Source organism: Centroberyx gerrardi, chromosome 12 (assembly GCF_048128805.1).
Source record: "Centroberyx gerrardi isolate f3 chromosome 12, fCenGer3.hap1.cur.20231027, whole genome shotgun sequence".
Taxonomy (NCBI): Eukaryota; Metazoa; Chordata; class Actinopteri; order Beryciformes; family Berycidae; genus Centroberyx; species Centroberyx gerrardi.
Genome location: NC_136008.1, coordinates 7,426,378 through 7,440,827, shown reverse-complemented (window position 1 = coordinate 7,440,827; position 14,450 = coordinate 7,426,378). Strand labels below are relative to the sequence as shown.

The 14,450-nt window shown below is 43.0% G+C and overlaps 1 protein-coding gene across 4 annotated transcripts in view; it reads right to left on the bottom strand.

Moving 5' to 3' along the window:
* Window positions 1-14,450, bottom strand: part of lmna (lamin A) — a 31,063-nt gene that overhangs the window by 5,373 nt on the left and 11,240 nt on the right. For all 4 annotated transcript variants that reach the window (XM_071907177.2, XM_078286960.1, XM_078286962.1 and 1 more), the window contains 6 exons: window positions 5,395-5,551; window positions 4,250-4,375; window positions 3,184-3,354; window positions 2,309-2,434; window positions 1,718-1,938; window positions 570-879 (listed from right to left, as the gene is read on the bottom strand). In XM_071907177.2, the coding sequence (XP_071763278.1) occupies window positions 570-879; window positions 1,718-1,938; window positions 2,309-2,434; window positions 3,184-3,354; window positions 4,250-4,375; window positions 5,395-5,551 (1,111 nt within the window). The remainder of the gene's footprint in view (window positions 1-569; window positions 880-1,717; window positions 1,939-2,308; window positions 2,435-3,183; window positions 3,355-4,249; window positions 4,376-5,394; window positions 5,552-14,450) is intronic.

The window sequence follows — 14,450 nt, the reverse complement described above, 5'->3', positions numbered from 1 at the left end:
TTATTTTGATGACATCTTTGGTCCTCAGTGTTCATTGCTGTGGTGTTTCTGCACTGCATTTCCCAGAGATCACCTGTCAATCAAACAGTGTGTATTGGACACACTGTTTGATTGACAGGTGAGGTGATGTGAGGTGACGTCTTTTTCCTTGGATTTTCTGTTGATGAAGTTCGAGTTTCTGTAAATTCTTTGTCTGTTCAGCCATGGTGGCCATCACTGCTCATGCTAACTACCCAGTTCTTCTTCTATTCATTTCAAATAAACTGCTGTTGCCTGAAATGCAAAACACATCAGATTTTTTCCGGGAATGACCTACCCAATACCGGGTGTTTAGAACAGCAAATGTGCAAGATTTCATGAACTGGCTATAAGTTGAATCACTATTGTGTTATATCAATCGGTGATAGAGAGTAGCAAAATGGACATTTATTTTTATGAAAATGTTGTGGATTATTACTTCAACACAGTGAGAAACTGAGACAACCCAATACAGACACGTAAGTACAGCCCAGACAAACTTTCCTCCCCCACCAACACACACAGCACACACCCACACGCAGCCACTGTACCTCGTCGGCCTTGTTGCTGAGACGGACGTATTTGCCCTCCTGGTCCACCTCGTCCACGGTGATGCGTCCGCTGGCCGAGGCCTGCTGGGCGATGCGCGTCTTGGTGACGGTGCCCCCCGCCATGCTGGACGTCTCGCTGTCGTTGTCGTTGAGACGGCGCTTCTTGGCGCTGGCGCTGCCAGAGGAGTTGCGGCTGCTGGAGGCGGCGGCGGCGGTGGAGTGGAGGAGGCGGCTGGTGTGGCTGTGACCCGAGCCAGAGGTCCGGGTGACGGTGACCCGGGTGGGCGGAGGGCTGGGGGACAGACGCAGCCTGGGGAGAGATGGTGGAAAAGGGTTACATTAGAGATATAGACCGGTGGAGTCAGTGTAACATTATAATACACATATACTCAGTCTAAGCTTCATTGGTAAAAGTTTGAGGAACGCTGTACATGTTTTGGGGCCGTGGGAGAGAGCGCAGAAAAGATTTGCATAGCTCATATATTTATAGAGAGATGAATGTCAATGAATGTCAGAAAGTTTTAGAAATGGTTCACATGGTCCGGCTGTTCATGAAGCTGAGTCTCATGGTATTGAATCTAAAAGGTTATTCATTACACTTTTTGCTCATTACAGCAATGTAATACCTAATAAACTGATGTGCACTAGAATGGCAAAGCTAATATACATTCATGCATTAATAACATGCATTCCCTCCCCTATGAAGAGGAACATGCATAAAACTGCACAACCAAATATATGAAGTACTGCCTCCTCAAGGTTCAGTAAGCCTCCTTTTATGTACAACCAATTCTGCACTGACTTGTTAACATGTGACCCTTTCCTATAGACCCTCATTTGTCTCTATGTGTACGGCTATATCTGACTGTTTGCACACATTTCTGTACAGTGGCCCTCATCTGTCCTCCTCTTTCTTCATACAGTGGCTTCCTACCCACAATATACTGTATAAGTGCATATTCTATTTTAATATAGTTGGCCCCAGTCGGAAACATCATAAAATCATACTGTACCAAGGCCCCCAGTGCCACGATCCGCCTAATGACTCACACAGCACATCACCTCCTCTTCCTCCATGAGTTTCAAACAGGCGCTGCTGAGGCACAACTGGACTATTCGGTCTATCTGTCGTCTTACAACATCCTCACCTCTCCTCCTCTCCCTCCAGCAGCTTCCTATAAGCGCTGATCTCCATGTCCAGGGCCAGCTTGATGTCCAGCAGCTCCTGGTACTCGTCCAGCTGCTGTTGCATCCTGGCGCGCATTTCAGCCATCTCCCGCTCTTTATCCTCCAGCCGCCGCCGCGTCAGGTCCCGCTCCCGGCCCAGAGCCTCCTCCAGCTCCCGCACCTTGGCCTCCCTCGCCGCCAGCTGATAAGGGAAGACACACACACACACACAGAAGATTAGTCAATTAAGACTAACCAATTAAGCAGCCTATACACTGCTCATAACGGTCCAAACACTGCCAACCCTACCTAAACAACAGTGATTAGTGTGGTTGCTGGATCAACTGAAGTTTAACAATTATCAATATAGCTTAGATGTGGTGAAAAACATTTTAAAACAGCAACATGTTTTTGGAGCAAACATGTCAGTATCAGTCAGCCATATCACAGCAAGGTGGTCAGTGAAACCACCATCAGACAGATAACCCGACACTGACAGATAGACAGTGTGACTGACAGAGTGTGTGTGTTTGTGTGTGTGTGGGGGTGTGTGTGTGTGTGTGTGTGTGTACCTGTTTCTGCAGCTGGCTGAGCTGGGCGGACATGGTCTCCAGTCGAATACGGGTCTGCTGCAGCTCTTCATGGGCGGCTCCCACCAAGTGGCTGTTCCTGTCCGCTGACTGACGGGCGTTCTCCAGCTGACAGACAGAGAGACGGCTGGTCAGCTATCAGCAGAGGCTTACTGCAGGAAGCGGCTGTCTGACAGAGAACCTGAGTAAAACTGAGCTGGGTAATTTGTGAGAGAAATACAGGTTCTCAACTTAAGAGGTGTGATTTGTCTATTTTAGAGAGTACTCATAATGTAATGAGTGCAGTTTTGAAGACCAAGGACCACAATGGAAATAAGTCTTTGACCTGTTTTGTAATCCTTACTGTTGGAGATGCATTTAAGCTTTTAATGTGTTTTGAAAAATGTCAAGTAAACTAAACTGACACACAATGACTCTCAAAGTGGGATTCCTCAAGGGGGTCCAGCAAAACAAAGAACGGTTTCATTCAGCTGTGGTTTCCTTTACAAGTAAAGCACAAAATCTACTGTCCTTATCCACGTTCCTCATTAAGATTCCCACAGGACAATGATGCTGCCTATTAAATTCACTTGTCACCTGAAGCTAAGATGTAGATGAAAGGGTAGAGACAAGTGTTAAAGGATTTTAAGCAGTGAAACAAACTGAGACATGGATTGTGGAAAAAGTGGTGTAAATCAATATTGTACATTATCTGTATTATGGGTGCCGGCTATTTGCTTACCTCATTAAAGCTAATTGCAAATGCAAAAGAAGCAAAAAAAAAAAAAAAAGTAGGCGAGACGACTACTCAGCTAGACTCCCACTATTTGGACTCTAGGCGGCGCCACAGCAGTGTGTTCTGCAGCAGTCAGGCGTACCTTGGAGTTGTAGGTCTTCTCGATCTCCTCCTTGTAGATGCGGACCTGTTCCTCATGCTGGGCTCTCAGCTCGGTCAGGGCCTCGGACAGCTTGCTCTCAAACTCTATCTGCCGCCCGCTGTCGATCTCCACAATGCGAGACTCGTGCCGGCGCTTGGACTCACGTAGCTCCTGCAGACCCACAGGGAGAGGAGCAATAACATAAGATGACGTCTTGGATTTGTCTCGGTCTCATGGCTATTTTCACTCAGATTTGTCTCGGTCTCAGCCACTTTCCTTCCTATCTAAAAACTATAGAAAAGGGGTAATTTTATTGATGTTTGGTTTACTGCAAACAATTTAAGGGATTTCACCTGTAGAAACCAACTATGGTCCATGACCTTCTTTGCATTGATTAGTCAATTCCTATGTAGTAATTAGCTGGATGTTGAAGGGTTTAGTACAGAGCCCCTGCAGATAGATCTACATCTGTTTAGATCTATGTCTCTTTAAGAAACTCCTTAATCATTATTTTTAAGTTTGGAAAGAAACACTGTTTATTGCCTATTTTGGTCTTAGGTCTTGAATAGAACTTGATTTGCTCTGATCTTGACTTGGCCCCTGTTAGACCTGGTTTTGAGTTGAACTTGATTTTACCTGGTCCTGGAATTCACTTGGACTCGACTAAGTTGGTCCTACCTACAGCGTGGTAGCAGTAAGGGTAAAAAAGGAAATAAAGAATGTGACTTCAATATGACCGAAATTGAAATCTAAGCATTCAGTTGTCTTCTTTGTTTCTTTTGAGTCAAGATATTTTTAAATCTCATCTGTACAACCTGTAAATATTTCTGTTCTTTCTGCGTTTTATAATTTCATACGTGCAAATAAATAAACTAAAAAGGTAAAATAAATCAGGTGAGATAAGGAAAACAAATTGTGCATCTGTGAGACAGATTTGAAGGGGGAATGGAAAACAAACAAGTAGGTGGCTGGAAACAAATCGATATATCTCGTGGAAAAGATACAAAGAGGGAGAGATGACTGGATAGCTAAATAAATATAGAAGGGTTAAGGTGGAGAGTGGGACCTCGCTGTAGATGTTCTTCTGGAACTCCAGCTCCTCCTTCAGGGTCTGCAGGCGGTTCTCAGCGTCCACTCTCCTCAGCATCTCATCCTGGAGCTGCCTCTTGGCATCGGCTAGGCTGACCTCCAACTGGGAGGGAGGGAGGAGGAGAGAGAGACAAAGAGAGAGAGAGAGAGAGAGATGAAAAGAGAGATGAGGAGAGAAATGTTCTTTAATTTAGGCATTTAAGCAAATACACTACAGAATAACACCCATGACAGACAAAAACCAAATGCACCTCAGGGTCTGATTTGCGTAGCATTTTCATTTGTTAACTTTAACTACGGCAGAGAGACTCGGCTATTAATGTAGGAGGAAAACCTGCAGTTCCCCAGTTTGACCAGTAGGTGGAGCAAGGCTATAACTCTATCCACGTCAGTCATATGGTAAAATTCATTGATAAAACAAAGAGCAGACGCTGCAACCTAGTTGTCTGCCTCAGCACTTGTCCTCATTCACAATCAACTGCCTGGAGTGTTTATATAAAGTTACTAGTTTCTTTGAGGTATTTCAGTGTGTGTGAAGCACAGAAAGCACCCGCACTCAGGCAAGAATCATCTCCAAATGTCAGGCGCTGTCGCTTTCACCCTTGCACTCCTACTACTGTTTGCTTTGGCTGGCGATCTAGGATTTTAAAGTTATTCTAGTGTTACAATCAATGTCCCTTAGGATAAAAGGGTCGGCTAAATGTCTGAAATGTAAATCTAACTGTAATCTAACTGTTCTTACCATGATGCATCACTCTTAATTTTTAATGTATCATTTAGAGTGATGTGTCATGGGGAAGATATCTGCTATCAGCTGAAATGATCCTGGTTTGAGTAAAAGTACTTGCTGTGACTCAATAATATCTAAAAGTAATGAGCAGAAGCTTTAAAACACTGAATCTATTTCAGTTTGCTGTTAAATGCTGTTGGATGAAAATTATATTTTCAAAATGTCAACTTTTTGGACACCACAAAAACAGCCTTATTTCAAAGTACATGAGCATGCATTTCTGAATTTTTAGCACAGGTTTTGTATGGGTTTCATGGGCTCTAGGGTGGTGAAACTGGCTCTGCCTATAAAAGACCATGTTCACCTTCAGTTCAAGTAAAAAATATATCTACCTTGGCCAGCTGGGCCTTGAGATCCTTGACCTCAGCCTCCAGGGTGCGCTTCTCCCCCAGGGCAGTGGTGAGGGAAGCATCTTTAGAGTTGAGGAGGGCCTCCAGGTCCTTCAGCCTGGCCAGGGCCGCCTCCAGGTCCGACTCCTTCTTACTGTTCCTGTGGAGACAAGAGGCGGCAGAGGTGTGAATTAGTTTGCTGTTACAATATTGTATGTGACTATCGACTAAATGCATTTCAAGTGGTCAGCATGTGCTAACTTTGAGCTATAATTAAGTTTTAGGTCACAATGTCTTGCTAAGTAAAGTGCTAACTGTGGTTGGCCAAAAAAAAAAAAATACAATGTTGTACTAATACCAGTAGGAATATATAATGTACACTACCATACCAGTCAAAAGTTTGGATACACCACTTTGTTTTTTTTTTACCATTTTCCACATTTTAGAATAATAGTAAAGACATCAAAACTATGAAATAACACAAATGGAATTATGTAGTGACCAAAAAAGATGGAAAGGCAAAGGCTTTAGACAGAAATTCATGCATCGACTTCACTATTTATATTTGTCTAAGAAACACATTTCAAGCATTTAAGCATAAGCCTTTAGATCAAAATGGCTTTAAGATAATGAAAAACATAGTACATTCAATCAGGTGTGTCCAAACTTTTGACCGGTATTGTATGTTCCCATTCATTCCGTTTAAACAAGATGCCACTTGATAAGCAGTGGATAAATGGAAAATGCAGAGGTGATTATAAGCATTTGATTGTCTCTGCCATGATACACTGATAGAAGTAGTGGAGGACACAAATTACCACTATACAGTGAGTGCAGCAGTTGTACAACACTGTTGATGTGAGCTGAACTGAGGCCAACACATCAACTTACTGTTCTTGGCCTTCGGTACTGAATAAGTGCCCATTAAGATTTCTCTCCGGGGAATCTGTGTTGAATTAAGAGAATTCACGTTTGTTGTACATGTGCTCGTTTGCGAGGCCTCTCCACAGGAACCACTTTGGACTACTGGTTAAAAAAAAAAACTTGGATCTGCCCATGGAAAAACAATATAGACACAGCAGAAGACGACGTGTGTGTGTGTGTGTGTGTGTGACTGAGTGAGTGGGTAGGAGCGAGAGTGAGAGACAGACAGAGACAGAGGGAGATTGCAGAATAGGTGGTTCATGCACAGCCAAAAAGGAAATGGGCTCCCTGTTATTCTATTTGGCCCCTGTGGTCCAGTCTTCATTGTCACTAATAATGGCCATCTGCTAGGGGAGATGGCTTCCAGGCTGCTTACACAGACCTCACAGTTCCCCGGTCACTGCCAGCCTGCTGTAGGATAGCCAGCTTACGGACAAGCATGCAGCGTGAGCTCCAGATACACTTTCACCCAGGCAGAGACGCACCCGAAGAGAGATAACACACTCCATTTTAGATTCACTGATGATTTGGAGTTCATTCACCGGTAAATAACTCAAAAGTGAAACTACTATTCAGTTTCTGATATAACATTCATTCTCAATTACTGCATTCGAGACTGGATACTTAAGACTTCTAGAGGCAAAAATGTTTCAATTTTTGGATTTTAAAGCACATCCACTTCTTGACATGTACTGGGAGAGAGACAATACATACTGGTGGCATAGTAGAACTACAGTATTGCAGCATGCTTCATATCGAAGAGCAAAAAGCGAAAAAATAAGAAAAGCAATGATCTATCAGAAATGAATGGGAGTTGTATGTCCAGAAAAAAAAAAAATCTGAAATAAAAACCCTGAAAAAGCATAATATCCCTGATGCTTTACAGATGTACAGATGCATACAAAACGACCTTGCATGGAACTGTACTAGGTAATTATGCTTTCAAAGAAAAAAAAAATGTCTCTCAAACCTGTCATTTATCAGATTACAAAAGGGACAGCCCAGTGTTTAACTGGCTGCAAACCCAATAACCCTCACAGCCACCCACACACACACACACACACACACACACACAGCACAGGCATGCACATCAACTAAAGACCACACACACACACATGCTCACTGACACACTGACATATCCTGCATCAATATGTCTTCCATCACCTGTATCAAAGTGATTGTAGACACATTCACATGGTTGGTGAATTCACACAGAACAATCTGATCAGATGGGATCTCCCAATTGTTGGATTTCATATATATCCTGTGGAACCTCAACAACACAATTTGCCCTTTTTCCAGACTTAAGACCCCTTAACCCCGTTTAAAACACCAGATGCTGGGGTCAAACACAGCCTGGTCACCAGCTTTTACGTTATTTTTTAAAAACTTTTCCTTATCCAGGAAAGGTTTGCTGAGTGTGCATGCCATTTTTCAGCGATGCCCTGCTTTGCATTTATAGTCACACACATTCACACTTGGGAGATGCCGAGGAGAACCGCAGTCTTCCACCGCCTTGCTCAAGGGCAGATTGACTGCAGAGTAGCTCAGCAGAAGTTAACATACAGTCAATGGAGGAACGCTGAGTGCTGTACTGGGAGAGTCGGGGGTTCCCATGAATGGTGTGGAGGCAAAAATATTTCTTGCCACTCAGCTTTTTTCCTGTAATGTCTTGGGGGGACAAGAATGTCACTCTTTACGGGCCAAAGTGCACAAGCACTTACAGTTATAAATACACGGCCAAACATGCGCGCGCACACACACACACACACACACACACACATATCTCACACCTGGAAACATTCCTTGAATTCTTGAACATAAAGGATAGGAGGCTACAGTGGGGCAGCTACCCCACACTAACATGTGAACCATCAATCAGGCAGATTAGTAACTAGGGTAAAATGAAACATGGCTGCTACTGTAAAAATGATGTTTTAACGGTTAGCATTTAACAATATAATAGGCTTTAACCACCTCTGGTTAGACCACGTTCCCAAAGACTTGTATAACTCTGTAGCTGTGATGAAAACTCTTTTCCAAGTGTTGAGAGGCTGTTGTTGTTATTGTGGAACATTTCAAATTTGCCACAATACTGGTCATTAACATATTATGGACTTGAGTAAACTCAAAAACAGGACTGTGTAATGAGAGAGAGAGACAGAGGGAAAGAGGTTTTTATTGAGCTGGCTTATGAAGTGTGAAAGCATTAGGCATTAGTGTGTATACGTGTGCATGTGCATGCACACACATTTCCAGATTTGTTTACACCCTGAGCTAAACATTGCTTGAAACTATACAGCCCTTTGTCTAGACATTAATATTGTTTCAATGAGACATTTTAGCAGTCCAATTCCGTGGGTAGATGAATGCTTCTGAGTGTGTGTAGGTGGCTGCTATGACGTTCATTAGGGCTAATGGGCCCAGTGGATCAGCTCCAGCAGTGAATTAATGGATGGAAATGGCTTGGGTATAGTGACAAGCTACATGAATATTTGTATTCTCTCCATACAAAAATACGGCGGCATTGAACGTAGACAGAGACAATACCTTCCACCTTCCAACAGAATGTCTTGCAGTGTAACTTTTACTGAAAGCACCATGACTACAGTTTTAGTAGAGGTGGAGTTAGAATGGAGCCTCTAACCCTGGCAGTGTTGATGCCAAGCCAACCGATTATGTTAAACAGGGACTAGAAGCCTTAACCCTGCAGTGTAAGTGCCATCCTCAACCCATTTAATTCTGATAGAATAAATGTAACAAAATAAAATCAGAATGACATTTATGGACAGAAGGATGGTGTAGTGTGTAGGGAGACCGCCCTCCAACCTCCTAGTTCAATCCCTATCTGCTCCAGGGACCATTTTGTAGCTGACCTCTGACCTCCCTGTTGAAGGGGGCGAGCAATAAACCAATTTCCCTATGGGGACCAATAAAGTTATTATTATTATTAGAAGTAGTATTATCATAATTAGGTGCACAGGAGCACCTCTGTAAGAGCCGGCTCTGTGTCTTGTTGGTTCATATGTTTGTGCGTAATGATTTGGCAACACACAGTGCTTAGGGGAGTTATGATATGCACTGTTTAAGCGGTGCAGCCCTAAGAGCCATGTATAAGGGAAATACAGTGTGTACTTGTACACCAGGCAGTACGGTAGAGATCAAACAAGCTTGAGCCAGCTCTAGGTTGGTGCACGGAACATTCACATACCAGGAAATAGCTCTGGGATTTTCTGACTGTAGTGGTGAAGTCAATGCATGAAAGAAATTTGTTCAGTGATTCTCTGAGTGACAACAACACAGTGCTACCACAGCACTTCAGAGTTAACAGGTAGAGTTTAACAAGGGGATAAAACGTCTGGCGAACAGGAACTGATGCATTTTACGTTTTCATCAGCAGCAACAGCGGTTTGTTTGGAATAAATAGAAGAAGAACTGGGTAGTTAGCATGAGCAGCGATAGCCACCATGGTTGACCAGACTACAGACACTCAAACGTCATCAACAGAAAATCCAGGAAAAACGGAGACCAAAGATGTGGCCAGAATTTAAAAAAAAACTGTTTTCACACAGACGACCACTTTAACTTTAAAGCGATTTCAATTCAAAACGTACACAGAGTGATATGATGGACTGGACTGACTGTCCTTTCTAACTGAGCTTTAATGTGTTTGTTTGCTCCTGGCTGGCATCTCCAGGATCCTGTTCCAGGATGTCGCCTTAAAACACCGCACTGCATCTCAGGACAATGGGAGGGCAGTGGAAAGCCTCATCTCTGCGTGTGTTGTCTGTGTACACGTGTGTGTGTGTGTGTGTGTGTGTGTGTGTGGGTGTTTTTGTGTGCGCTTGAGTGCATTTTGCACTGTACGTGTGTGGGAGTTTTGACAGAAATATTTGTGTGTATCGACATGCACACGTTAGTGTGTGTTTAGAAGGCCAGAAAGTGTCCATCTGTGTGTGTGTTGAAGTGAGATCAACTGTTAATAATAATGCATTATGAAATGTGTATGTGAGTGCATGTGTGTATATGTATGTCCATGCACGTGTTCCCTTTATACTTGTTATTTACATAATCTAGAGCAGTGTGTGTGTGTGTGTGTGTGTGTGTGCGTGCGTGTGTCCTTGCATGCATGTGTTTGCCTGGGACTACCTGTTTATATAATCCAGTATGAATTGTGTAATTACAGCGCCTCAGCATAAATACCCCTCGACTTTGTTTACATTCTGTTCCATCAAAGCTCGCAGCCACAAAACCCCGCCTCAAAAGCAGATGTGCAAGGAGTCACTCAGCAGTTACTTTTCAAAAATCACACTTATTAATATTTACAATACAGTAAACTGCTAGCGTCATGAGACCAACGAGTATGTTACTGAGAATGGCTGTGAGCCATTGGATGAGCAAACAAATGCAGAGTAGATTTGGGAAATGGGGTAAATAGAGTGGATAAATAGACACCAGCCTGTTTCATCAAGATAAGGGAAATCTGTTGCATGTGAAACAAGGCTAGAGGAGCTTTTTTGAAGCCTGCAAACTGAGGAAGTTCATATTCTCCACTGATAAAGTGAATTAAAAACAGAAAAATAAGTACAAATTAGGCAATTCTGAATCTTGTTTTTGGAGTGCAGACCAGTTGTCTTCTTTGACTGTAATGCTTTCATAGTGTAGTCAACAGCATTACTCCCACACACCAATGTCTGCACAAAAAAAAAAAAAAGAGCTTTAGGCATCATTTCACTCTTTTCCGCTGCAATATCAAAGCTTTTACGGAGCAAATAGAGTGAATGACACATTTTGAGGCACAGAGACAAAATGGGAGCTATTGGACAGAAAGATAGTGTGAGATGGGGGAGAGTGGAAGAGGGTGGTGGGGAAGTGAGAGTGCGAGATGGAAATGTGAAAAGAAAGAGACAGAAAGAACAAGAGAAAGAGGAGGAATAATAGAGACAAGAAATCCGAGGAGGAGGAGGAGGAATGTGTCGGCTCAGCTCCCAGTCTCAAGGATGACTCACAGCTATCTTTGTCCACCCCAGTAACGAGAAATGAAGCCCGCCTCGTGGAGAGAGAGAGGGAGAAAAAAGCCCACAATCCCCCCTGTTTTGCTGTACCGTTGCCATGACAACCGAGGCCTTGTCGTCAGGCCTGCTAGTATGCCATTTCCACCACGCTGCGGACGCAATGGAAAAAGGAGTAGACTTTTCTCTGCAGATTTTCAAAATACCTTTCTAAGACTTAAGAGTGTGTGGAAAAGCTTTCCTTTTTCGATGCTCCTTAAGGAAATTCTAACCGATAATTTCTACAATATGGCAGACGCATTACTCAAGCCACATAGTCAAAAAGGGTTTTATAAGACCTTGGCAACACTGATGCCTAAGTACCTGGCATTTATTCACTATTGGGAACTAAATCAAAACCTAAAATTGAAACACATTTTTTGAGTAATTTTAGAGCAAATGCATGTATGAATCCACAACAAAATGACTGCGTAGAAAAGCAAGGAAAAATGCATCACATATTTCTGCCTGCATATTTTTAAGGTTTAGCATTTGTAGCACTATTTCCATGCACAGTTACTACACTGGATTTTGATGAAACAACTCTACAAGGTCTGACAGAGTAAAATCTGTGCACAGAATGTTTTTACTAGCTCATGCTGCCTTACCACACATCCAAGCCTAGCAACTGAGACCTGTTTTTCCTACTTTGCAAACCAAATCCTCGCTCCATTATGAAGCGTCAACATAAGACTACTAGCCTATGCTGCATTGGCCTGTGCAAAATCATATGATCTCTGAGGTTGCACTCGATCAGGTGGGACTGAAAAAAAAAGCTGTGCAACCATTTGTTTTCTTTATTATCTGCATGTATTTAACAAGGCAAGTTGACTAACATTTTCCTATTTATAGCAATGGCTTGGGGAAGTAGCTGCGAGAGGAAGAGATGCCTACATACACACATTCACACCTGGGAGCTGCCCAGTACAGCTGCAGTCTTGTAGTGCTTGCCACAGAGCAGCTCCCCTGCAGCAGTGTGGGGTTAGGGCACATCTATGGAAGCTGTTGCGGGACGGAGGGTGCATCTCATTCATTTCCCTCACCAAGGCTTTCCCAGCCAGTGTACAGATCCAAACCGATGAGCCTCGGTCAAAAACTTTCTTCTCTAACCTTGAGGTTACTGCCAAACTGTTAGTGTGGCTGCTATGGTTGCAAACACTTCAACACCTCTTCAATTTCCTGTAGTACTACCCAAAGAATTCCTTTCAGGGGAGGTGTAACAGTTGATTGATCCATATGGTATGTTACTATACACACACTACACATGCCACACACACACACACACACACATACACACACACACACACCGTCTGGCAGGCATGTGTGGACACGTGTGGGTGGGGTTCCTCAATGAGTCACTATTCAAACACCGAGGAGTGGAAAAAAGGGGATCCCCCGGTTCCCTATGGATCGTCTCAAAAGGTTCCCATCTACAATTATAGCCCAGCTTTCCTATATCCATTTCCACTACGTTTAGTTTGGCCTTTCATGAAGCTGCTTTATATGGAGAACACTGGGAGGAAAAAGTGACTAAGAGGAAGGCTGCTGAATAATGGGGTCTTAATAAACACAGGGATCCAGGAATAGAACTGGCACCAATAATACCAGCCAGGGTATACACAGCGTCAACGGGCATTCCAATAAAACACCAATGGAACTTTGCACTGTTTGACATATAGACAGAAGATTCATGCAGTCTGCAGGCAACCTCTAATATGCACTGCTGCACTAATAAACGTTGCACCAAGATAAACAAAAAGAACCACCAATTATGTGTGGTAGATATGTGGTAGATAAGGGCAGGCCCAAACACACACCTAGATTAGCAGGGATGTGTGAGGGATCTGCAACCAGATTCTCAAGTATAGACTGCAGAATTATCATGCAAAAGCCATTCCAGGCCGCTAGTTAAAGACAATAGTACTGATCCAAGTAGGTTGTGCAACTCATGTAAAAAGAAAATAGTGCACTGAAAAGAAAATATTACAGGCTGGCACATGACCATTTCCTATGTCTCTTCTGGGATGAAGAACACAATGACAGGGATTGTTGTTAACGATGTGTGTGTGTGATAAATCACCAGAAACCAACAACAACGCGGCCTTTGCCAGGGGCAACCCATATCCGTCCACATGTGGCGGATGGGAACAGAGTTCTAGTGTTTCTACTCCTAAAGCAGAGCAAATGCTGACCATGGCTAATGGCCTTCAGGGAGCCGAGCTCTTAGGAGAAAACCACAGAGGGAGGGAGAGACTGAGAGGACAGAAGCCATACAATGTTCTCTCATCTCAAACTCATGGCTTTGTTCAAGTTGTCACGGAACAAAACAAAAAAAAATGGAAATGGAAAAAAAAATGAGATTTACTTTCCCATTCATGCCTACTAAAATGTGCATCCATCCTGCAATATATTTCTTCAAACAGTGCCAGACAAACACTGTCAGCCAACCAGGAAAGAAAAAGAAAGGTGTTTCACCCATTTAGCCCACTGATAAATCCCTTTATCCAGTGTGTGTGTGTGTCTGCATACAGCAAAGGCGTATGAGACACATAACCCTTGTTCCTCCCTGCATGATTAGTTGATGAATCATTGCTGGGTGAGTCAGAAGCCTGGTGCCTGCTCTTTGTGAGTGTGTGTTAGCATAAGCGCTAGCTCTCACTAGTACAGTATTTGATTAGATTATCTGTGGTGATAAAGTCCAGTGCTACGGCATACAGCTAGCTGTTTTGCCCTTTCATGTGCCCTTTTTACAGTGTCTAAAGGTATAAAGATAAGAAATGTTAAATTGGTAACCATGCTGACTAAGAAGTTACTTTTAACTATACATAATCTACAAACAATCTTGTTCAGAACTGACAAACATTCATGCCTAAAATTCCATGTAAAACAGATTTAAGGTAATTAAAGTTTTTGTTTTGCTACAAAAGTAAACAACAATCAAATCTGACCCAGCTCTCAAATTATCTTTTCCATGCAGCTCTGGAGTAGCCTATGCAACCTTATGCATAACACATAATCAACATAATCAACTGAGTTGCCTCAACACTGTTGCTTTAAACACACAGGAACAACTTGTTGCCAGAA